Raw genomic sequence first — 24,328 nt, forward strand, 5'->3', positions numbered from 1 at the left:
CCATCTGAAGGTGCTAACAATAAACTCCCTTCCTCACTGCAGGGGCCTCGATCTTCCCCCACGTGCCCCTTCCTTTCCCTCTCCCCTTCCACCTCAACAGACTTACCAGCCAGACACTGTTCTTCAAGCTGCTGGGCTGGTATCAGAAATTGGATTGGTATCAGCTAACATGCCTCCTTAAAAATTGGCTTTTGGTATCAGCCCCAAAAATCTCTATTGGTGCACCCCTATTCAAAAGCACACCACTGCCATTTTCTGTGCGCTGAAAAGCATTTTGCCGCTTATACAACTGCACGCAGCGCAGAGCAGTTCGCATGCAGAGCAGATTTAATTAATCGAATCTGCCCCGAAGCAATGGATCTCTGGCATGTCGTGGGAAAAAAGTATGTGTACGTATGCCTTTATAGATCATGTTATTTCTCTCTATTGTGCACAGACAGGGTAGCACACGCAATGTACACTCTCTATTTAGAAAGCCCCTCAAAAAGAGTTATGCAAAACAGGATATAAGGACATAATTTTACTCTCAACTCTGAATGTCCTAACTTAGATAAATTGATCTAAGCACATGATATTTTAAACGTTTTTCCGAAGGAACAGGGTCAAAACCTTTCAGTCTAAAAAATCACTCTTGCCATTGCTTTAGGGCACTGCACAGCCACCATTATAGTCAGACAGAATCCAGTTTGAAGATTTAAAGAGTTGCTTAGAGAGACTGCTGTTACAAAACACAGGGCACTCTCTCTGCTAAGGGTAGGTATACTGGCTTTAATAACTGAAGTACTATTGAAACCCATAAATTTAACTCTGATCTCCCTCATGTTAATGCAGAGAACGACTGTTCTGGAAGAAGGCATCAAAAGGTTTTACATTTATACATTCTTGCCTTGCTTTGGATATTAATAAAATTGTTCATCTAGAAAGCAGAAAGAACCCAGCATTGACAGTTCTGGGCACACCAGAGTTGAAGCTATGCAAAACTAATTCACTGTTTCATACCTTCACAGGTTTTAAAGCCAGAAGGGACAATTCGATCATTCAGTCTGACCTCCTATATATCATAGGCAATTAAAATTTCACCCACTCTCAAGACGAATAACTTGTATCTGACAACAGCACTGTTAACATTCATGCCTAATTTCTAATTTAGGTTTCTGGCATCAGCTTCCAGCAGTTGGCTCTTGTTAAGCCTTTTGCCACTACATTACAGAGCCTTTTACTACCTAGTATTTTCTCCCTAGGAAGGTGACTGTACACTGTAATCAAATCAAACCACCTCTCAGTCAGCTGTCTGATAAGCTAAACAGACTGAACTCTTTCCATCTCTGCATACTCATCCAAAACCACTTCTGGCACTAACATTAAGTTTCTTGTTTCTACAACCCCTAAAGCCTCAAACTTCCACATTCTGTAGATGTGGCCTGTGCTCCTCACTTCCAGGGGTATAACTCTGCATTTGGCTATAGCATTTGGCTATATTTAAACATATTTAATTGTAATGGAACCAGCAAGGCAAGTGATCTAGATCACTCTGTATAACTGTTCTGTCATTTTTATTTACCACTGAAATAATTTTGACTCTGACCACAAATTTTAAGTTAGCAGCAATGTATTGACTTCCAGATCACTGATTTAGATCATAAATTGTACTGGGCCTATCACAAATCCCTGTAGAATCTCACCAACAACTATTTTCAGGTATTCATCAGCCAGCCTGTTTTTAATCTAGTTACATGTGTTTCCTTTTTTTTATTTGCATAGAACTATTTTTTTCAAGTCAGAATGTCATGACATACTAAATCAAACACCTTACAGAAAGAACAGTATAAGAGCCACATTCAACTGTATCATGCATGTTTGTTACCTCAGAAAACGAACAGATTTATTGAACAAAAAATATTTTTCATAAAACCGTGCTTATATGTCTATTAATATTAATAGCATGAATATTTCTTTTAACCTTTTAATCCATAGAAAAGTTGATATGAGTCAATGATATTACCTGAATTTGACATCAGGCTAACCACTCTATGGATACCAAGTTCACCCCACGTGTCCTCTCTGAATAATCAAACAACATTGCCAGATTCTTTTTTTGTCTTCTGGATTTTCCTCACTATTCTAAGGGTTTTTTTAAAAAGAAAAGAGACATAACACTTCAAGGTCATAGATCTTTTCGGTGAACACTTGAGCATCAGTTACTTGGGCTTACCAATTAAAAAATGGTTACTGCCACCAGACATTGTCTAACATCCTCTTTATTTACTAATGGAACAGACTTGTTTTACCCCACTACTCCTTCACTGACTGTGTTCCACAACACAGAGATTTCTGCAGCTTTTTAATCACAGTGACTTATAACCTAGGTGAGGAGAGTAAGTCTCCTTGGGGTCAGTGTATATCATTTATTAGGCTGCAAAAGTCCATCCAGTGGCCAGAAGGCAATTTGCAAATCTACTCCCCCATGGCTCTCTTTGGGTTTATAATACTCATAGAGAAGAGTTCCGAATGTAGACATCAGCTACAGTGACAGAAAAAATCCTCGGGAGCAAAAATGGTATGAGTTATGGATAGAATAATTTCGGGTTGAAATCCTACTGGCAAACATAACAGTGAAAGATATAATATACAACTATATAGCTAAAGACTGTATTTTAACATATAAGTAAGGAGCTGTACTGAGATTGTACTGGTGGCATTAATTCCACCATTTCCAACCTTTTGAGTTCCTGAGTGATACCTTAACATCCTGTACACAGTATACTCATTGGGAGACTAGATGTCTTTGGGCATTGGCTAATGAATCACACAGGTGAGGTGTGTCACTTCCAGGTCACCGACCTGAATCCAGTCCATTTAAAGCAGGAAAAAAAAAAGCTATCCTATATAACAATTTTAAATGGTCACTGTGAGATGAATTTGACAGGTCTCAGATTCCATTCCCATATCACAAGTTCACCACAATGCTTTCCACTAACTAGCAGACCCAGCACAGCTGCCAAAACCTGCAAGGACCAAGAAGGAAGTTTCCCTTTTTCATTCCCTTTGTCCCTTGGGAACCAGTTAAGCACACTGGCAGGACAGCATATGTGAGAAACCATCCAGACGCTGTCAAAAAGGTTGACTATGCAACCACTTTCACTGTACAAACCCTGAAAACTGTGGGTGACCTCTGCAAGCTATTCATTGAAAAGGTGACCAGAATTACAAGGAAGTAGTCTCAGACAGGGAGCAACTCTGAAACAGCTAATCACTTGAGTAGCCCCAGATGGCAGACACGATATGCAACTGTGCACACTTCTGCACTCCCCTGTCCATTCTCAGGAATGGACAAAACTACTAAATAGCTGGTTTTATTATTAATAAGAATAGGTCTAGATTAGGATAAAAAGCATTTATGATCAGTAACACTTTGTTTTAATAACTTGTTTTATTCATTGGCGAATACATTATCTAAGACCAACATAAAGCTGAACTTTTTCCTAGAGCAGATGCACAATAACAACTTCAGCTCAATTTTACAAGATTGTACACTCATTCCTAAATTACTGCTGCCAGCTAGCAAGCTAAAATACCCCCTCTCATCTGGCGGCAGCCTAGTCCTTCTGTGAAGTCCAGCTAGTAATTCCAGAGATCAGCTTTCCTGGTGATCCTGCCAGCTCGGGACCTTGACACACCCCAAGGGCAGGGATAAGCCAAAGTCAATAACTATCTCATAGATAGCTCTTAAATATCTCCAAGCCAGTCCTACCCCACACTAGCCTTGTTCAGTTTGCTGAGAAATCTCAGAATTTTCCAGGAAAAATGTTTCCTCCTGGAGCTCCCCAAGCCAATGGCCCATTTCCCTGAGATGCCTTTGTCACGCCAGGTTTTTCCCATTATAGGCAGACAATATCTTGGGTGCTCATGCCAACAATAACTTTTTCTGCCCGAGTTTGGGAGCGACAATTGTTCTTGCCTCAGTAACACAATGAGCCAGACATACTTAGCAGCTCCTTAGATAGGCATTCCTCAGTTCCTAGGACATAACAGCTCTTAATAGAAATCTGACCATAAATGCTTGACTCACCTACATCCCAAAATTGTGAAGATACTTATAGACAGCATAACCTAATCCATACCATAATAAAAATGACATAAATGAATAGAGTTTAACACTGGCTTTTGAACACGACAAAACATAATGTTACTCAAAGTCAAATTCATGGCAAATACATCTATAAGAGATGCTCTAAACCTGAAAATTATTCCTGTTTTTAGGATGGGTTCATGAAAGTTAGCTAATATATTAGCTAACATAATGATTCTCAAGCTTTTCAGAGGCAGGGCTTCACCTTGTCTAGATTCACCTTCCAGTCACTAGATTATTATGCCTTTGCTTGCTAGACTGGAGAGCCCATTATCAAGGTTTTGATCTTCCATAGGAAGTTACAGACCACAAAGCCATCCCCCTTTAACTTTCTCTTGGGTGACCAAAATAGATTGGACTCCTAGGTCCTTTTTTTAAGACATGCTTTCAAATCCTTCAGACATTCTTGTGGTTCTTCTCTGAATCCTCTCCAACTTATCAATATCCTTTTTGAAGAGTGGAAACAGAACTAGACACAGTATCCCAACAGCAGTTACACAATGCCAAATAGTGACTTCCTGTTATGACTTCCTCCTTCCTACATTCAGAGACAGGTAGTGTGAGAGGAGAGGCAGAAGCCCCACTCCCAGCATGTCCCAGGACCCCACCCAACAAGCAGCACCGATACTTACAGTAAAGTTTGGGACAAGTGGCAGCTCTGGGGAAAAGCTGACACAGGCCCAGCAGTTCCACAGCTGCCTGAGCCTGCAGATCAGCGAGCCCTGGGGGTGAAGCCTGAAGGCAGTGCGGGCTCATCAAAAGGCAGCTGGGGAGAGACCCAGTTGCCCAAAAAGCGAGGAACAGAACTCTGGCAGGGAGAAACCAGATGCCAGCAGGGAGAGGCAGATGGCAGAGCCGGGCAAAGAGGAGCAGAACATCAGCGGGGAGAGCCGGCAGTGAGACACAGGTGGCGGAGCCTGATAGAAGTGGCAGAGCAGGACATGGGGCGAGAAGCCCCAGCATCAGCCAGGGAAACCCAGCGGAGAAAACCCCAGGTCCGTATTCGGGGGGCCGAAGTTTGCCGGAGGGTCACATCGGGAAGAATAAGATCGTCTTCACCATCACAAGTGAAGACCAGGCTGCTCTGGAGAGTTCAGGTACCGCAACAGCAAAGGGTGGCAAGTGATGGCAAAACCCTGCAGGCAGCAGGCAGTGACTGGCCCAGAGCATGGCAGGGAAGAGGCAAGTCCCACTAGGTGGTAGGATCAGGATTGATTAACTCCTAGTCTGCCGGTCCTTGGGAAGAGTACCTGGAGAGACTGACAGAATTTCTTCTCCTGTCCCAGGGAGGCAGAAGTCCTGGGGCCAGAGTCCCAGGCGCTCCATCAGCAGATGCTGAACATCTTCTCTTTCAGTTAAGAATCTCCTAAGTTATCGTTAACCCCAGGCTGGGACATGTTTCGTTACCCCAAAGGATCAATTCGGGAGAGACTGATGGCTGAACAGACCCGACCCAGATTGGGGCGGTCCTCACAGGTGAGAAGATATCATCTCAGGGAAGATTACAGGGAGCAGAGTCCTCCCAGGCCGTGGATGTGGTAAGGGTAGGGTAAAGGGGAGGTTTTTGAAGCCCCATGAAGAAAGACCAGGGTCATGACCCCTCTGGGACCACCAACAGGGAACTGCCTCCCCATCAGTCAACATCGAAGTTGTGGCAGGCAAGTAGGGGCAGTGCTCAGAACCATCTAGGTGGCCCCAGGGTGCAGTCTCACCCTGACGTCGCTAGGGAGGAAGGCACCAACCAGAAAGGGGCTGAAGCCTTATAGCACCTACTAGCGACAGGTAGTTAACCATGTTAGTCTGAAGTCAGAAAGAAAGCAGGGTAGGGTAGCACCTTAAGAGACAAACTGGTTCAAAGTGATACAGCTTTCATAAGTGACAAGGCTTCTTTGTCAGCATCTGATGAAGTATCCCTGTCCTGCCTTCATATATCCAAGGACGGCATAAATCCTCGTCATTTTGTCAAAGTGGGAGCGCCTTTTCAGCTGAGTATCCATTATGACACCCCAAATCCTCTTTTTGAGTCACTACTATGAAGGATGACTTAGATTCTGCTACTAGATGAGTAACTTTATATTGGACCACATAAGAATGCATAATTGTTTGATCCCAGCCTCACAACAATATCTAATGTGGGACTGCATAAGGGATGTCGCCTCTTCATTATTGACCACTGTCCTGGTCACCTGCACTGTTCTGATCACTTGCACTCTCCTGGTCACTGACAAATTTTGAAAGTGATAATTCCTACCAGGCGCATGTAAAAAGCTGTTAAATGGTACAAAGCTAAGAAATTGTCTGCAAGACCCCACTGGAAACACGCTCAGGCTATAGTGATTCACTGTTTCTGATAACATTTGAGACTTCTCAGGTAGCCAGTTTCTAGTTTATTCAATATGTGCTGTGTTAATTTTATATCATTCTAGTTTAAGTTAAAGTGTCATATGATACTAAGTCAAACATCTTACAGAAATCTAAGTATATTACAATCAATACTGTTCTCTTTGTCACCCAAATTTAGTAAAAAAAACAAAACAATTCAACAGATTATATCAATATACCCATTGATTGGTATTAATTATAAAACTTTCTCCTTTAAATTCTTTATTAGTTGAAGCTTACATCAATTGTTCTATTATTTTGGTTGGAGCTGACATCTAGCTGAATGGCTGTTAAATACATAGGTCATCAAATCTGTTCAGAGAGCTCTTCAAGCAGTTCTTTTGTAACTCTTGGATGCAAGTTACCTGGATCTCGTGTTTTAAAAGACGTAATTTTAATAACTGAGTAGAAATTGTCCTAGTAACTGCTGTTCAGCATCCTCTGGGTCTTTTTTTGAAATGGAAGTATTTCATAATCATCTTGGAAAATGACTACATAGGGATCCCTTCCGAAATACAAAACAAATATAATTGTCAAACATTTTCTGCATTATTAGACAACTGTTCCATTCTCATCTAGTAGTAGGCCAATACCATTAAATTCCTAACGAACATGAAAAACTCCTTATTTCTTTAGCACCTCTCAGTATACATGCCTCCTGGCATCTAAAACAGAGCTATAATTTTTTTCCTTTTCCTATTCAGGTCCTCACATCTCCAATTCAATTAAAAAATAAAAAAGGAAAATATGCACAGGGAAATAATATGCAACCTTACTTTAGGTCAAACACTCAGCAAGAAAAAAAGCCCTAAAGTTCAGGTTTATCGCACAATATTCACGTAACTGTACTGTACTTGCTTATATTTTATATACTTTATAATGATTTAGGGTACACAGAGTTCCATGCACAAAGAACCAAAAAAGAAAGGTTTCTCCATGAACATGACAGAATTGCTATGCTTACTCACATACCACGTGCACCTTTCTCTCCCACCAAAAATCAGCTACTGAAGACTGGGATGTGCGTCTTAAGCAAGGAAATGTGGCAGGGAACAGAATGGGGGGATGGGTTGCAATTGCGCCCTGTTTAAAATCGTCCTCCACTCCTGCCATTCGCAGGGCCTCACAGCCTGATCATCCCAGAGCAGAGCTGCCAAGTCCTTTCCCAAGCTGAGTGGGCAGGCAGCAGCACTTACCACATCCTGCAGCTAGGGTGTTAATGGAACAGCCACAGGTATTTGCTCCCCTCCATCCTTATTGTGGCTGCCTGCATTTTCCCTGCAAAAATGCTCATCAGTATTTTTAAGGAAAAAAAATTTCTTTCATTTCACCTTCTGAACACAAAGATGCATGTCTTATCGGGGGTACATAGCACGCAAGACAATATGGTGACATTGTTGAAAGAGGTTTTCATTTTTCTGAATTCATGATTTCTTAGATTCCGCACATCTCACCATCACTCAGGTACCAGCTTTGCCTTTTTCTTCATTCTTCCATTGCAGCTTGATGAGACAAGACTTGGGTAACCAACAGATTTTAAGGCACACATTTATCAGCTGAGAACAGCTCGGAGGAAAAGAGAGTCTAACTCCCTAATCCACTTTGAATGCTATTGTAAGGATAGAAAGAGGGATTGGTCATATTTCTTTGCAAAGAGGGGGAAAACAGAGGTGCTCATTTCTCAATGGGATTTTCAAGCCATGGTTTATACCCAAATTCCAGAAATTAACTTTACAGCAGCAAACCAGTTGAGAACTGAGAAGCTTGTGGTCTTTTCACAAACACAAGTCTAAGGCATGGACAGTAGGGGTGTGAGAAACAAGATATATCCGATTCAGATTTGGTCTGAATCAGGGACACGGTGATTCAATTAATTGATTCAGATCACTGTCCTGATTTGATTTGGCTGAATCCGAAGATTCGATACTGATTCAGAGAATCAGCAATTCGGCCACAGACACGGCTTTAAATGTTTTTTCTACATATCTCAAGGTACCAGGCGTGACTTCTGAATGCTGTGATGCTGGGGCGGATAGGGCATCCCACAGGAGCATGGGGGGCCCCCTGCATTCTCAGTGAACCCTTGACAGGTCCACTGCCAAGTGTACTGGGGGCCCCCCCGCAGCCCTCCGGCTCGCCGATCAGCCGCGGGGGGACCCTGGGTGCTCCCCAAGACCCAGAAGGCACCAATCAGCCAGCCAGGTGCTCCCTGGTGGACCCAGAAGTGCTTCAGGTACACTTCCGGGTCTGCCTCCAAGCATACTGGGGACCCCGCCCCGCGCTCCTGTGGGACGCTCCATCTGCCCCAGCATCTCAGCATTCGTGAGCTGCCTGGTACCTTGAGGTATGTAGAAAAAACTTTTAAAGCTGTGTCTATGTCCAAATAGTCCAATCTTTCTGAATCTCCCCAAATCTATTCAGAGGGTTCCAATTTGATTCAATGAGATTAAAGGATCTCCCGATTCGGATTCATAGGCAAATTGAATTAAATCAGCGACTGAAGCCTTCCCCAACCCTAACAGACAGTTGCATGCCTCTCCTAGACACAAGCAGTTAAAGGAAGAATGTTGAAAAGTGAAAGAATTTGTTGGACCTCTATGACTATTTCTGGTGGAAATGTAGTGTTGTTCTTAGGGTAGAAGACCAAGTATGGAGGGCCAACCAATATAATGTTTTTCTCTCCTATGCTCTCTTTGCTGAAGACAAGGCCAGAAGGAATGAGGTTTTAACTGATAAGCATGACAGAAAGTAAGTTACCATTATCTTAAAGCCAACAAGAAGAACAGGTTGAGTTCCTACAGTGGGATTAGATTCCTAACAGATAAGAACCCACTATGTCAACCCTTCAGTAATTTCAGTATGGTTGCATGAGAAGAGAGCACTGATCTCCTCCTAAGTGTTAAGATTGCTATTCAGAAGTACCTTGATTGGAGTTTAGCACAAGATTATTGTGTTTAATCCAGTGAGCAAGGAGCCTAGAATTTCAGGCATCAGTTCCTCACGTGTTCTGAAGGACTTTCCATAGTAGCCAGAAGAAAATGTTGACCCCTTCAGAACTCCAAGTCAGCCTCTCTACGATGTAACAAAATGTCATGGATGAACAAGGACTAGGGGTTTTCTGTGTTTCACAGACTTCCAGCAGTCACGCTGTGAGGTAAAAAGATTTCAGGTCTGGGTGAAGAAGCTTTCCTTCAATCTGAAACAGCAGAAAAGAAGGCAGGACTTTGGTTCTGAAGAAGAGTATTACGCGATGTACAAGAACTGATCAACCAAGCTGGAGCTATCAAAATCAAAGTTTGGCCAAGTCTTCTCTGGTCATGTGGATCACTATGGGGAATCAAAGAGAGTGAAGAATAAACAAAAGACTACCCACCTATATGACAGGGAAAGCATTAGCCAGGCACCCTGGGTTCCAGCCTCCTCCAAAACAGAAAATCATACGCTTCTGGATAATTGATGTCACAAACGGATCCAATTATGTATAACCTCAACACAACAGGCTGTCCTGGAACACAGAGTTTGGTCTCCCATTCACAGTTGGGGGAAAAGCACCTGCTAAGCCAGTGGGGGTTGGCAGGGCACAAAGTTTGGCAGGCAAGCCACAGATTAGCCCCACACTTTACCCCAAGTGCCACTCCAATCCGCTACCCCTGCCTCATCTACTGCTCTGTTTTCTGTTCTTTTGCAAGTCTCATGACTATCATCACCTCTAGAAATCTGACATGCATCCCTGCATCCTGCCAAGCCCATTCATCTGAGCTTTTCAGCCACAATAACAAAGCATTTATTCATCTCCATAGTCTCAGATGGTAGGAAAAGTGCAAAGGGGCTACTCTGCAGATGTTTACAGAGTCTTCCTGCCATTTCAAGGACATCAGGAACAGTGGGAATATGCAGAGAGGCATATATAGCTAGTGTTTGCCCAGGCATACAGTGCAGCCACCAACCCTGCAGGGACTGATGATACAGGCCAAGATGCCTTGTTACAAAAGTACACAATGCAGGTACACCAGTAAGGAGAACTAAGTTTTCACTGTAGCGACTGGGTTTGATTTCAGTTATGAGGTTGAGGATGCCGAAGCATGCATCCTGAAGGTCAAGAGATATTGAACCATTCCATTGAGTCCAAAATGGGGGAAGGGAAGGTACTATGAAGGCAAGATTGTCCATTCCAAACCTTAGCATGCATATAAACTGTAATCCCAGATGGGTTGCCATCCTTTTTTTCTTTTCCAGAATCAAAAAGCAATGACTGACAACCCTGTTCCCTGATGTTGGCATGCAGACTCTTTTATTGCCCTTAGGGCAGGGGTTCGCACACTGTGGGTCATGATCCCCCGGGGGTCATGAGCAACTTAAAAGGAGGCCACAAACTTCCCAGGGGGTACGCGCAGCAGCACAGAGAAGCAGTGCGTGGCAGTGGCATGAAGTGGTTGCAGCGGCAGCCATGTGCAAGCTCCCCATCCCCTGCTACTGCCATCCAGCATTCGGGGTCACAGCATCACAAATTTTGAGAACCCCTGCCTTGGGGAAATAAGTGACATGATCCTTAAAAAGGGACTGGGAAAGGAAGTTGGGAGTTGGTACCTTGTGAAACTATAGTAGCGGTAAGCAACTTATCCAAGATAACAGACCATATGCACCTGTAGTGAGTTGAGCAATTCCCAAGAGACAGTGCTAGGGGCTCCATATTCATAGAGGTTGGCTGAAGAGAACCAACATGCACCTGACACTTCCTTGGCTTGGAACATGAGGACTCTCACAATCACAGAAGTTTAGGGCTGGAAGGGACCTCATGAGATCATTGGGGCCAGCCCCCCTGATCTGGGCAGGAAAGACTGCTGGGGTCAAATAATCCTGGCAAGCTGTGCATTCAGTCTCCTTTTGAAGGTCTCCAGGGTAGGTATATGCACCACCCCCACTGGGAGTCTATTTCAGAGTCTGGTCACACAAATCAGGAAGAAGTTTTTCCTTATATCCAGTTTGAAACCGTCTTCTAGGAGTTTATGACTGCTGCTACTCCTGGTTTTCCCATGGGATGCTTTGGTGAATAGTTACTTAGCCCCTAATGCTCTCCCCTGATATATCTGTAAGCTGCCACCAAATCCCCCCAAAGTTCTCTTTTCTAGGCTGAACAGTCCCCTATCTGTCAGCCTTTCCTCATCAGGCTTGCTCTTCAGGCCTCAAATCACATGCATACTGGCATAAGACCACCACTGGCCAAAACTCTAAGCCGGAGCACAAGGGACATGAACAACAGCAGAATGTGCATTTGGACAATGATTCAAAGGAAAAAAGAGATCCCCCCAATTTTCTCTGTAATTGTACCTCCCCTAAGATGACAATGTGAGCAAAAGCAGTGTGCTGCAACTAGTCCTGGATCAATATAGCTACATCTAACACTAAGTCACTATGTGTATAGTAAAAATGGCAGCACAGTGCAGTGTTGAGCACAACATAAAAACTGGCAAGTTTCCCTAGGCTATGGAATAATGAACAATTTACTGTGGGATAAAAGGGGTGGAGCTTTCCCATGGCTGTTGCTCTGCAGTATTGGCTTGGGAGTATGCTTTTATTCCAAGGTAAACAGAAACTAACCCACAGTCATTTATTCTTCTTACATTGAGGGCTACATCTTCTATTCAATTTTCTCTTACTGCAGAGTAGGGACACACAAAGGCAGTTACTATGGAGCACACGACATATAGTAGAGCGTTCCCCTCTTTTGCCTCAGGGTATATAGTTCATAGACTATACTATTAGAGACAAATCAGGTGCGTAATTTTGTCTCAGGGCCTAGTAACAGCTAGGGAAGACTGAAGGTAAGGTCTGCATGGGAGTGGTGTGGAATGTAAGCTCTGAAGCTTGAAGCATATGGACCTTGGCAGGGACCGCACTCAGCAGAGCTCCACAAAATTGGCTTAGTTATGAAAGAAATTTAAAAGAACTGAGATTAGATTGATGGAAGGGACAGAGAAAGGAAAGTTCTGGCTGTCCAGTTAGAGGGTGTGGTGTGTGCCATTATACTTGCTGTCCCCAGGCGGCAGAGCAGAATGGAGGGAGTTTTGTATTTTCCTTGCTTCTGGGCTTTGCTAGTTGCCACATAGGACTAGGAAGAAAATTTCCCCCTCCTGTTGCTACGTGTCAGGGTTTTTATTCACCTTTCTCAGGAGCACTGGGTATTGGCTGCAGCCAACATTTGGGATTTTGACTGGGGTAGGCAAATGTTCCTCCTGGGACTAAAACCCAGCTGTTTCCAGTGAGAGGATCTTGCCTCTCCACTCAGAGATGGACCAATCTCCACATTTACCATGTACTTGCATATTTCTCTTTCTATCCTGAACTTTGCAGCTAGCAACTTGTTGGAGTTTTAACCTTCTAAGTAGCTGAAATGAAATAGCCTGACCTTTCCAACACATGTATGAACAAACCTGGAAAATTTCAACCCAGAGACTGATATTTTGTACAATGATAAGCATACAAAAATAACAAATGGATACGATTTTGCAAACGTTATGTTTCGTTTTACAGTTCAGCCAGCCATGAAGGACCAAGTCCCTTCAGAATTCTGAGTCTTCCTTGAAAATGCTGACCACTATTGCCAGAACTTGCTCAGTTTGGCTTTAAAAAGCTGGCAAGGTCACCATACAAAACGGAAGGGCCACAGGAGTCATTCTAGGGGGTTGTCAATTACTACTACGATTCTTACAACTGGCTGTAAGATTAGCACCATAGAAAACCTGAATAGATCAAATGGATTTTCTGCAACTTGATTATAAATTAAATTTAAGCAGAAGTCTCCTGCAGTGATTAAATTTTATTCCCCAAACTTACAACAAAGCAACACAGCCCTTTTTCTCTCTCCCATTATTTTCTCAATAACTAAAGGGGATCATTTTTGGAAGGTATGTTCAGACGTTATGAAATGACTGAAATCTCTTCAAATTAAAGTGATGTTAAACACAAGGATGGCTTAAAAGAACAGAGATTTAAATAATACCCAAATCCCGAGACAGCCTTCTGAAAAAAATGTTAAATGTACTGCACAAGGCAGGTGACAAAAATACAGTGTACAAGTTGTATAGACCGGTGATACTGATAAAGAGGGCGGCAGGTAGAATCAGCATATTAATTTCCACTGATAAGCATAATTACCAACTAACAAAACACAGAATCATGGAATGTTTCCGTAAGAACCAAAAATAATTGTTATTATAGAGAGAGGAAGCCGCACGAATAAACTCTTACAACAGGAATAGACCATTCATTTTCACAAGGAGTTAATCTGACTTTTGGTTACTTTTTTCTCTGACTAGTTGATACTTGTAAACTGGCAAATCCAGGGGAGAAAAACCCACAGAATTTCTTATTCCCATGTTCAAGCTAAGGTAAATCCTTGGTTTCTACTGAGCTTTGGAATGCATGCTTCATGTACCACCCCTCCATCCCCCACACGGGTCCCCAAGGAAATACACACACACGTTTGTACAGCTTCCCCTCTCCCTACCCCTCACAAAGGTTTAAAAGGGAAAATATTTTTAAAAAGATAACTGAAAATGAGCCTCAATCACAGATTTATACAGAGAAAATGAGACAGCTATTCAATTCAAGTCTACTCTGTCGACATTATCCTGCTTAATAAAGTGTTGCTAAGCCAGTGTTATGCGCTGTTCAAAGATAACTGTGGGCAAAATAGCCCTTTGTTCCATGTTCCACATGGCAGCAGAGTTGTTTTGACAGAATACAAGACAGCCAATGTTAGATTTTCTGGCCCAATGTAAGAATCATCACTACAAATAATGCACGTCCCCCTTTTCTAAAACCATTTGCATCTGTGGCATACCAGAGTAAACAAAACCTAATTAGGCTGCATTTTTTGCCTTGCTGCAGGTACCTCAATCAGCTGAAAAAAGACAATTTCACCATATGCCAAACCAATTAGACAGAGAAGTGCCTTATAATACCACTTAAAAGTATTTTCTGCTGATAAAATGATATTCTATATACAAGGTGCGCATACGTACGTCAGCTTCAGTTATCTTCCATTATATAAATGAAATATCATAAATGGTAATAGGCTTTTTGCAAAGTTATGTGAAACTAAAAATAACAAAAGAAATAAAAGCTATTCACACAGCATTGCAAGTCCTAAATACTCTTTAACCATTCTATACCAAGCATTTTAAAATAGGTATGAAAACTGAATTTGTCAGTTTAAGAAATCCAAATTCTACCTGAAAAAAAAAAATCACCAAAAAAAAGCTATTTTTAAATCATTTAAACTTTCTAGTCTTAAATAAAATAATAATTTCTTGTATACCCCTCCTCTTCCCTTATACAGTTAAATGCAAATTCTCCTGTACAGTCGTAGCTTACTGCATACATAGCTGATACGCCACCTACTGCAAAACTGAGCTGACAGTCCATGCATTGCTAGCAGCATTTCCATTCCATCACCGTGCCGGAGCTGAATAAAGGTGCTTTTAAATACCTCTTTTCAAGCAAACAAGAACCGGACAAAGCAGCTGTCTTTTTACTCTGCCTTAGAGAATGGAGCGAAAGATAAACAAAAGAGAAAAGGAATATGAAGAAAGACACAGCAACTCTGAGGGCTCTGATCAAGACAAGAACTGTAAAATGTCTCTGATTACCCTCAATGTTGGTGGATATCTGTATATTACACAGAAGCAAACACTAACCAAGTACCCAGACTCTCTTCTTGAAGGTGTGGTAAATGGAAAAATTCTGTGTCCATTTGATGCAGATGGCCATTACTTCATAGACAGGGATGGACTCCTTTTCAGGCACATTCTGAACTTCCTACGAAATGGAGAACTTCTTCTACCAGAGGGGTTTCGAGAAAATCAACTTTTGGCACAAGAAGCAGATTTTTTTCAGCTCAAGATTTTATCTGATGCAGTGAAATCAAGGTGGGAGAAAGAACAGCTAGCATCCAGAGAGACTACTTTCCTGGAAATAACTGACAGCCACGACCGTTCACAAGGTCTTAGAATCTTCTGTAATGCTCCAGATTTCATAGCCAAAATCAAATCTCGAATTGTGCTAGTATCCAAAAGCAGGCTTGATGGATTTCCAGAGGAGTTTTCAATATCTTCAAATATTATTCAATTTAAATACTTCATAAAGTCTGAAAATGGTACACGACTTGTACTGAAGGAGGACAACACCTTTGTCTGCACCCTGGAAACTCTTAAGTTTGAAGCTATAATGATGGCTTTAAAATGTGGATTTAGACTGCTGACCAGTCTGGATTGTTCCAAAGGGTCAATTGTTCACAGCGATGCACTTCATTTTATCAAGTAATTACAAAGACAAAGGCAACGAGCATGCAGCCAAGTAAACCTCATTTAACTACAGCACCCAGGCATCACAAATAATGTATCTAACTAGCCTTGTACCACAGAGCTCTGCTGCTAATCAATTAATGTGACCTAATGGTATGTAAATTCCATAATAACATTCATCTCTGAGTTATTTGTGCTGAACAAGAATTTTATGCCTAAATTTAATAATAAAAAAAAAATGGCTAAACATTGTAAATCCAAATCAAATACTGCTATTTGCATATGTTTCCTTCATGCTGCCTTTCATCCAGAGAGTGTAGCTGAAACGGTTCTGTGTACTTGTATGACTAACATGCCTACACCTTATTGTTCAGCTGAACAGTGGTGGAAGTATTTTCATTTAATATCCAAGCTTAAAAATGTTTTGCTTATGAAAAAATTCACACTGGATTTTAACTGGAATAAAACATTTCGAGTGTTCATTACAGTTTCTGCAAATCTATTAAAAACAAATTTTACTAAAATGCAATGAGACTAAAAAGGTTTAAAAGGCATCAACTTGATTTTGAAATTAAACACCTATGATTCTACAGCTCACATACTTGAAAACAAATTAGTGACCAAGTTGTGAATTTGATGAGGATTATCAACGAAAATGCCTACACAAAAACTAGCACAGCTTTCTTTTCTTATTCCCCCCATACCTATTATAGGACATACTTGTATTCATTAAGGTAGGTGGAACTTGTTTATTTTAAAATATATATATTTAAAGGTTATTCAAAAGGTTTTGCATACAATGTCAAGCAACAGGTTTTCAATTAATGACATCCTACTATGCTAAAGTTGATGTTTCTCACTAATTACTGCTGTTCACAAAGAGTAGCAAATTAACAGATATATTGCTTTGCACAATGGCTTGCTAATAGTACCTGGAATTTCTAGTTTTGAATAGAACACCTGCTGGTATTTAACCTGCATAAGTGTAAATGGTAAATTAGATGTCTTTCTCCTTTCACACCATCCATACTATTTATTATCTACTCCCTTCTTTCACTGATCTTTATTACAGTATCAAGATATATCTTTCACATGCAACTCATTAAACATGAGGTAGATGCTTGCCGTTCAAAATCCTTGGATTAGACATGACCGTCATGTAAGCAGATGAATATTCACTTCATTCACCTCTTAAGTCAAATGACACTGCACCTACTTATACAAGTTCTGAGTTTGTTCTTTTTAAGTCTGCTATCAGGCATGGCTCAAATTAAATCAAGTTTGAGTCAACTGATGAACTGATGTTGTCCACTTCTATTGCAACATGAATCTGTACTTCAACTAAAATAGGCAACAACTGAGTCTCTCACTGAAGCCAAACTTGTAATACAGACAGCAGTCAGATCGCTGAACAAGAGAATTTTTTTTAGAAAAAAGGAAAAAAGGGGGGGAGGGTACATGATAGTATTGCCAAGTGGGAAACTCTCTGGAATTCCTTTACAAAGTGAGTAACATTACCCCAAACAATGCACTTTTCTACTTAGCCTCTATGTATGGGGGGAATAGGAGCATTACAGAAGTTTCTAAGACCTTGTGAACGGTCGTGGCTGGTAAAAACTTAGGAATAATTACACGCTGAAAAAGTTTCTATTTTAAACTCTAATTTCAAATAATTCAGTACACTGTAATTTTCAAATTAGTATATTTACACAGTTACACTTCTCTAAAAAATAAATATGAAAGCATACATGAAACAAATTTAGAAAAATCAGCTAAATATTAAAAGGATGAAGACTAGAGATGCTACGGCCCAAACTAACAGTGAACAAATTGCAGGAAAAATCCTTCAGAGATCTGTCATCTTAGCACTAAGTAGTAACAACAAGTGGACAAGCAATTGAGGAAACACCATAACTGCCCTACAAATCATAAAGAAGTATGTTTCCAGTGCTGTCAAATATGTAACCTGGAGAGGCAGTCTGGAGGAGGCTGTTGCTCAAAAGATGTCAAATCATCCATTTTCTTTTAAACATTTTAGCTATAACCTTCAGTTCTAATGAATACTTGATTGGGATTTTAAATGACTGTAGAGTTTTAAAGAAAGAAAACGTTAAAAAAAATCATTTAATTGGTTAATAAAAAAAACGATATGCTGCAGATGCCTGCCTTTTGAACTGACTTCTTTAAAGGCCAAACACCAAGAAACTGCAATGGATTAATGTCAAAGAGAACTACTATTTTCTTTACCATAAGATTTCATCCTCATGTATAAACAGGAGAAAATCCTAACACTTCTGTACTGCTTGGGGAAAATCTCCATGAGAAAGCATTTTTTATTATTGAAACACTGTAATCCATACTTTTAATTCCTACCAGCTTGCCAGAAGCAGCATAAAAAACAGATTCATCACAAATATCTTCTGACAATATTCTAGACTTACTCTCAAAGGCTTAAACAGAAAGCTTTTTTCTTGCTGAGACTTAGGGTGACCACTCCCCTTTAAAAAGTTGATGGTTGAAACAATTCAGACAGCTTCATCACTTGAACTGTATTGTATTTGAGGTAAAAAATGTCTCTATTGAGGCCAAAGAAACACCCACCAATTTTATATTATTTTTGTTTTGTAAGATTCATGCGATTAAAAATTGCTTACAAAAACGCTCCCCAGTTAGTTCTCATGGAAAATATCTGTGGCATCAATGTTTAACAGAAGACACTTGAAAGCACCTGTTGTCACATCAATTTAAACTATATCACATTTTCACATGCGCTTTACCATTTTCAGGGCTGAAGTTTCATGCTTGGTTTCCAATTGCAGGGATTTTGCTCAGCTGTTTAAGATGACGATTTATACAGGAGGGCACAGAAGGGAGGACAAAATGAATTCTCTTCATGCCATATAAAAATGGATATTGTTGCCTTAGACAAAACTCCAGCTAGAATGGCTGATGTTTGAAATTACATATAGGCTGGGGGACATGTACCATTTTCAGTTTGAAAAAGATTTTTGTTACAAAAATAGCATTGAAAACCGTATGTTGCAAGTAGAGAATAGTAACCCTTTCCCTTCAGTCTAGAGATGCTTCCATGCATAAATAACTGTACGTGCCCACAGCTCATTAGGCATATACTTGAATTCAAACATCACTGATACTGCAGAATCAAATGCTTAGCCTTCAGAAAAACTGTTAAGGCTGTACTGGTAATATTAGTTTAGACTTGATATACAAGTGAAATATTTTTTATTCCACTTTTTCTTGGTATGGGCTTGGTCGTCACATACATCATAAGGGCACAGCTATAAGCCCAGAGGGAGCGCTGGGAAGGAACTGCAATTCAGTCATACCATATTTACCTGAATAAGATGACCGTCCCCCACATTATTAGATTCTATATATGGAAAAATTCTAAATTTGTTTTAATTTTCCAGGTATAGAATCTAATTATTGGAGGCCTGCTTTGAGTTTGTCTCCCTCCCAGGGCTACAGTAAGGAAAAGAAATCTAGGGGTTACGTAGCTCCTTTGTTCTCTACTTCCTCCCCACTTTTTCCCCGGGCAGCCCTTCCCCTTCTCTTTACAGTCCAACCCTCCTCTCCCTGAGTACATGGAAATGAAGAGCAAATTTGAAAACAATAACCTTGACATTAAACATGGCTGTAGCAATTTGCATATAGTTCCAATATACTTAGTTCATCCAGAATTGGTTACTTTTTTTTAGCAACTGCTGCAAGTTTTAGCACAGATACTCCATAAACACACTTTTGAGCAACACTTTGGCACATACGCATATGTAGTACAAACTATGTGTGATATTATCCCAAATCCAAAGGCTAGTGAATTCACTACACAGTTCATTGGGCTGGGCCCCATCCGTGTCAACAACATTTCAAGCCATGGTGACCTTATAGTTCAGCACTGGTTAGTATGTGTGTGCACTCCAAATACTCTCCACAAAGGAGCCGTGTGCTAATTAGCCCCCACTCCTGACTGGAACCAGGGCTAGGGACAGAAGTCATAGATTCATAGATTGTAAGGAGCTGAAACGGACCTTGTAGATCATCAGGTCCAGTCCCCTGCACTAGGCAGGAAAAGACAACTGGGGTCAAGTGACCCCAGTGAGGTGACTGTCCAGGCTCTTTCTGAAGATTTCCAAGGAAGGTGACTGCACCACCACCAGAGGGAGTTTAATTCCGGTCTGGACACCCTGATTATGAAGTTTTTCCTGGAGTTGAGCCTGAAATGGTCTTCCAGGAGTTTGTATCCATTGCTCCTGGTCTTCCCCAGGAGTTCTTGATGTAGAGGTACGCCGCTACCAAGTCCCCTCTCAGCCTTCTCTTCTGTAGGCTTGTCTTGCAAGTCTGTGATCATACGGGTGGCTCTTCTCTGGACCCTCTCAAGTTTTTCCACGTCCTTGTTCAAGTGCAGTGCCAAGAACTAGACACAGTACTCCAACTGCGGTCTCACCAGTGCGCAGTACAGAGAGTATCACTTCCCTAGTTTTGCACAAGATGCATCGGTTAATGCATGCCAGTGTGTTGTTTGCCCTGCTGGCCACAGCATTGCACTGCTGGCTCATGTTCATGCGACTGTCAGTTGCTACCCGTAGATCCCTTTCGGCCATGGTGAAAGTCAAATTGTTGCCACCAAGCCTGTAGGTATGTTGGGGATTGTCTGCCTCCAGATGGAGCACCTTACACTTCTGCATGTTGAACTTGATCTGGTTCTGGTCTGCCCAACTCTCCAGCCTGTCCAGGTCCACCTATATCTGCAACCTATGTTCTGGCATGACCACGCTCCCCCATAACTTGGCATTGTCCGCAAACTTGGCCAGCTAGCTTTTCACCTCCACATCCAAATCACTGATAAAGATATTGAAAAGCACCGGTACAAGCATGGACCCCTCAGGGACACCACTGATCTCTCCAGGACAACACAGATCCATTTATGAGAACTCTGTGGGTCCTACTATGCTGCCAGTTTTCCACCCACTGAACTGTTGAGCAGTTAAGCGCACAATCTTCCAGTTTTCCCACAAGGATATTGTGGGATACTAGATCAAAAGCCTTTTGGAGGTCTACGTATATAATGTCAACTTTCTCTCCCATGTCCAGGTGGTGAGACACCTGTTCATAAAAGGAGATGAGATCGTAAGACAAGACCTACCTGTGATGAAGCCATGCTGGCTGTCATTCAGAATCTTACCCTCAGTGAGCGTACCGCACATAGATTCTTTAATGAGTTTTTCCAGGATTTTCCCTGGGCTGGAGATTAGGTTGATTGGTCTATAGTTGCCCTGGTCCTCCCTCTTCCCCTTCTTGAAGATGGGTATAACGTTGGCCCTCTTCCAATCCTCAGGGATCTCCCTGTGTGTCACGATTTCTGAAAGAGCTCTGCCAAGGGGTCCACAATGACCTCAGCCAGCTCCATCAGCACTCTCAGGTGAAGTCCATCCAGTCCTGCTGACTTATAAAAGTCTAGCTTTTCTAGGTGGTTTTGCACCAGCTCAGTATCCACAGTGGGAAGGATATCATTCCCACCGTGCCCCCTGTGATCCTTATCTTGCTTATCTTTCCCCTTGGTCCGGTGAAATACCGAAGCAAAGTGGGCATTCAGGAGTTCAGCTGTCCCGAGGTGTTAATCAGGTGCCCCGCGCTTCCATTTGTTTTCCTTCTGCTCCCTACATACCTAAAGAAGGACTTCTAATTGTCTTGACTCCCATGGCTAACTTAAACTCAGTTGCCACCTTAGCTTTCCTAATCACTTCCCTACAAATGCGGACCACTGTTATACAGTCCTCTTTGACTGTCCCTAGCTTCCACTGTGTGTATGCCTCTTTTTTTCTTTTTCAAGAGGACCATAATGTCCCTATTGAGCCAGGAGGGCTTACCAGCCCTTCTGCTACCTTTCCTCTTCATGGGAATGGTTTTCTTTTGTGCTTCAAGGATCATGTCCTTGAGGAATGACTGCTCTTCGTGCACCCCATTCACCTTTTGCCCCTGGTCCTGCATTGATCCCCCTACTAATACCCTTAGCCTGTTGAAATCAGCATTTGTGAAGTTCAGGACTCCAGCCCTGCTAGTTGATTTGTCATCCTTGCGGCAGACAGTGAACCTGACGAGCTCATGGTCGCTGTCGCCCAGGCTACCCTCAATGTTCAAGCCACACACCATATCATCTCCTTTGGCCAAAACCAAGTCTGGGAAAGCAGTACCTCTGGTTGGTCCTTGCGCTTCCCAAGTCAGAAAGAGCTCCTTGATTACAGTTAAGAAGCTACATGACAAATCCGACCTAGCCAACTGTTCCTCCCAATCTATGTCTGGGTAACTGAAGTCGCCCATGAAGTCCATTGCATGCGCAGCCTCTGTCAGTTCTTGAGAGAACTCCAGATCAAGCTCCTCCCCTTGGTTTGGTGGCCTGTAGTAAGTGCGCACAGTTAGGTCTCTCTCACCTTGCCCCCCACCACCCAAAACTTGACCCAGAGGTTTTCAAGCTGCTTATCTTTGAAGCCAATGTCAGTCTCCAGAGAGGTGTACTGCTCCATCACAGAGAGCTACCCCTCTGCCTTTTCTCCCTGTGTGGTCCCTTCTGTGCAATTACACACAAGCCAGTTTAAGTGATCAAAAACTGGTTTAAACCTGTAACAGAACATAAATTCAGTGCACATAAAACCATTTCAAGATGGCAGAAACTAGTTTAAGATAAACCTGGTTGAATGTAATATCAGACTTAACTAATTCAGGTCAAATCTGTTTGTGAAACTTCTGTCCCAGACCCTTTCCTGGTTCAAGTTAAATCACAGTCCCCCATGCTTTTTGCAGGGTTGGCCCCACCCCTCTGCTCTGTAGCTGGAGCAGTGGCGGCTGTTGGACAAGTAGTCTGGACAAGTAGGGGGTGGGCGGGGAGAGCCAGGGAGACCGGGGGGGTGGGTACGGCAGGCCAGAGTGGAGGTTTCAACCTCTCCCCAGTCATTCTCAGTCTGCCAGGGCCTGGTCATATTCCTCAGCTCAGCTTCCCACCAGCCTGAAGAGAAGGGAGGGCTCGCTCTAGTGCCCCCCAGCTTCTAGCCTGAACCACTGCATGCACGTAGCTGCATTTCTGGAATCAAAAGTGAATGTTGGTTCAATCTACACAGGTTAGACTAACCTGCAAAGATTGAATGAACTCAGGCTCAAGCTTTTTGAATGCCTGTACTTAGCTCAGGTGTTCCTGTCACAAGCCCTGGGATGCTCCAAAAATTTATATGCAGATAAGACACAGGGCAACCTGGTTCAGCATGGCCATACTACTAATTATATACACCAGACTGAGAGGTTGTGACAGAGGGATTCTGTTTGGTGATATATGCCAGGCATTCAGAGAGTCAGCAGTGATGGTAACTGTGCTTAATGGGCACTAATATATGGCTTACTCAGAAGAGCTGTGCTAACCTATCCTTGTGGTAGTTTCCTATTAGCATCTCAGTCTTTCGGCTAAAATCAAGCCTTTTTGGCAACAAGAGGAGGGTATCAGGGTGTCAGCTCCAGCCCTTCCAGTGCCATCTTGGTTTTGCAGTACCTCCAGGCTTGGTGCCAGTTTCCCATGGAGGGAACACCTGCCCATTTTTTTTAAACACCAAAAAAAGTTCCCATCAGCATGTTTGGCCAATGTAGTCAATGTGTTTTATAGTCAAACTCAGTGTTGGCTGGATTTAGTCAGCTTCATAGCTGGTTTACATTGCTAAGCACATGCTGCTTTTGGCAGCAGTTTAATGATAGACAATGTATTTAGTGAGATTTCCTTGTATGCGATTATAAGACTAGAGGCTTTATTCCTCATGCCAATTGGGGGAGGGGAACCTCATTTTGTATTAAAATAAATATAGTAATTTCTCTGCTGCTCTCCACTTCTTCTGGTGGGAAAAGTAGATCATGCCATCCCATTCAGAGGTGCAACTTCTCTCCCCACCTCTCACCTGACCAGCTCTGCTAATGGCAGCTCTCCACCCATTTGCTTGTATGGCAGACACCTCTTCTTCTCCTGTGCTCAATTCAGGTAGCCTTAGACTAGCTGCACTGGATAGAGAAGAGCACCCCCCATGTCCCATTAATTCTCTGCATAGCTACTTAAGACATGGGACAACTGCATTCTATATTTATAACAATTATCTGTTGAGGCTTAAGTCTGTAATGAAATATACAGGGGAAATTAATATTTCAGGAGCTGATTTCAACTTTAATGCCTGTGACCACCATTTGATCTCATGACCTTACTACTGTATCTTTTCAAATACACATTTCTGTCATACATAAATTAATACTTTGCACCTGTAATTATTACAACTGCATCAAACTCAACCAGTCTGGGACAAGACCTCCTCTTTTTTTTTTTAAAATGGGCAATTCTTTTTCCTTATGTATCATACGAACTCCACTTCATTATCCAATTGCATTTATTATTTTCAATACAGTAGATCATTTTACATCATTTGCATACAAGCAACTTATATAAAAAAGTGCCACACATTTTACTTCA

The 24,328-nt window shown here is 42.0% G+C and overlaps 2 protein-coding genes and 1 long non-coding RNA gene across 3 annotated transcripts in view; 2 read left to right on the forward strand and 1 right to left on the reverse strand.

Annotated features, from left to right (window-relative positions):
• The window catches only part of GTF2F2 (general transcription factor IIF subunit 2), a 192,290-nt gene that overhangs the window by 110,953 nt on the left and 57,009 nt on the right, over positions 1–24,328 (reverse strand). The window lies entirely within an intron of this gene.
• On the forward strand, positions 13,532–23,935 carry LOC109302838. The gene is made up of 3 exons (XR_002098945.1): positions 13,532–13,542; positions 21,085–21,089; positions 23,467–23,935. It is a non-coding gene; the product is annotated as an uncharacterized LOC109302838 (long non-coding RNA).
• Positions 14,887–16,500, forward strand: KCTD4 (potassium channel tetramerization domain containing 4). Its single transcript, XM_019524704.1, has one exon. The coding sequence runs from the start codon at positions 15,062–15,064 to the stop codon at positions 15,833–15,835; it is 774 nt and encodes a 257-aa protein (XP_019380249.1). The 5' UTR covers positions 14,887–15,061; the 3' UTR covers positions 15,836–16,500.

This window comes from Gavialis gangeticus, unplaced genomic scaffold, assembly GCF_001723915.1.
Source record: "Gavialis gangeticus isolate Ggan-Ray unplaced genomic scaffold, GavGan_comp1, whole genome shotgun sequence".
NCBI lineage: Eukaryota > Metazoa > Chordata > Crocodylia > Gavialidae > Gavialis > Gavialis gangeticus.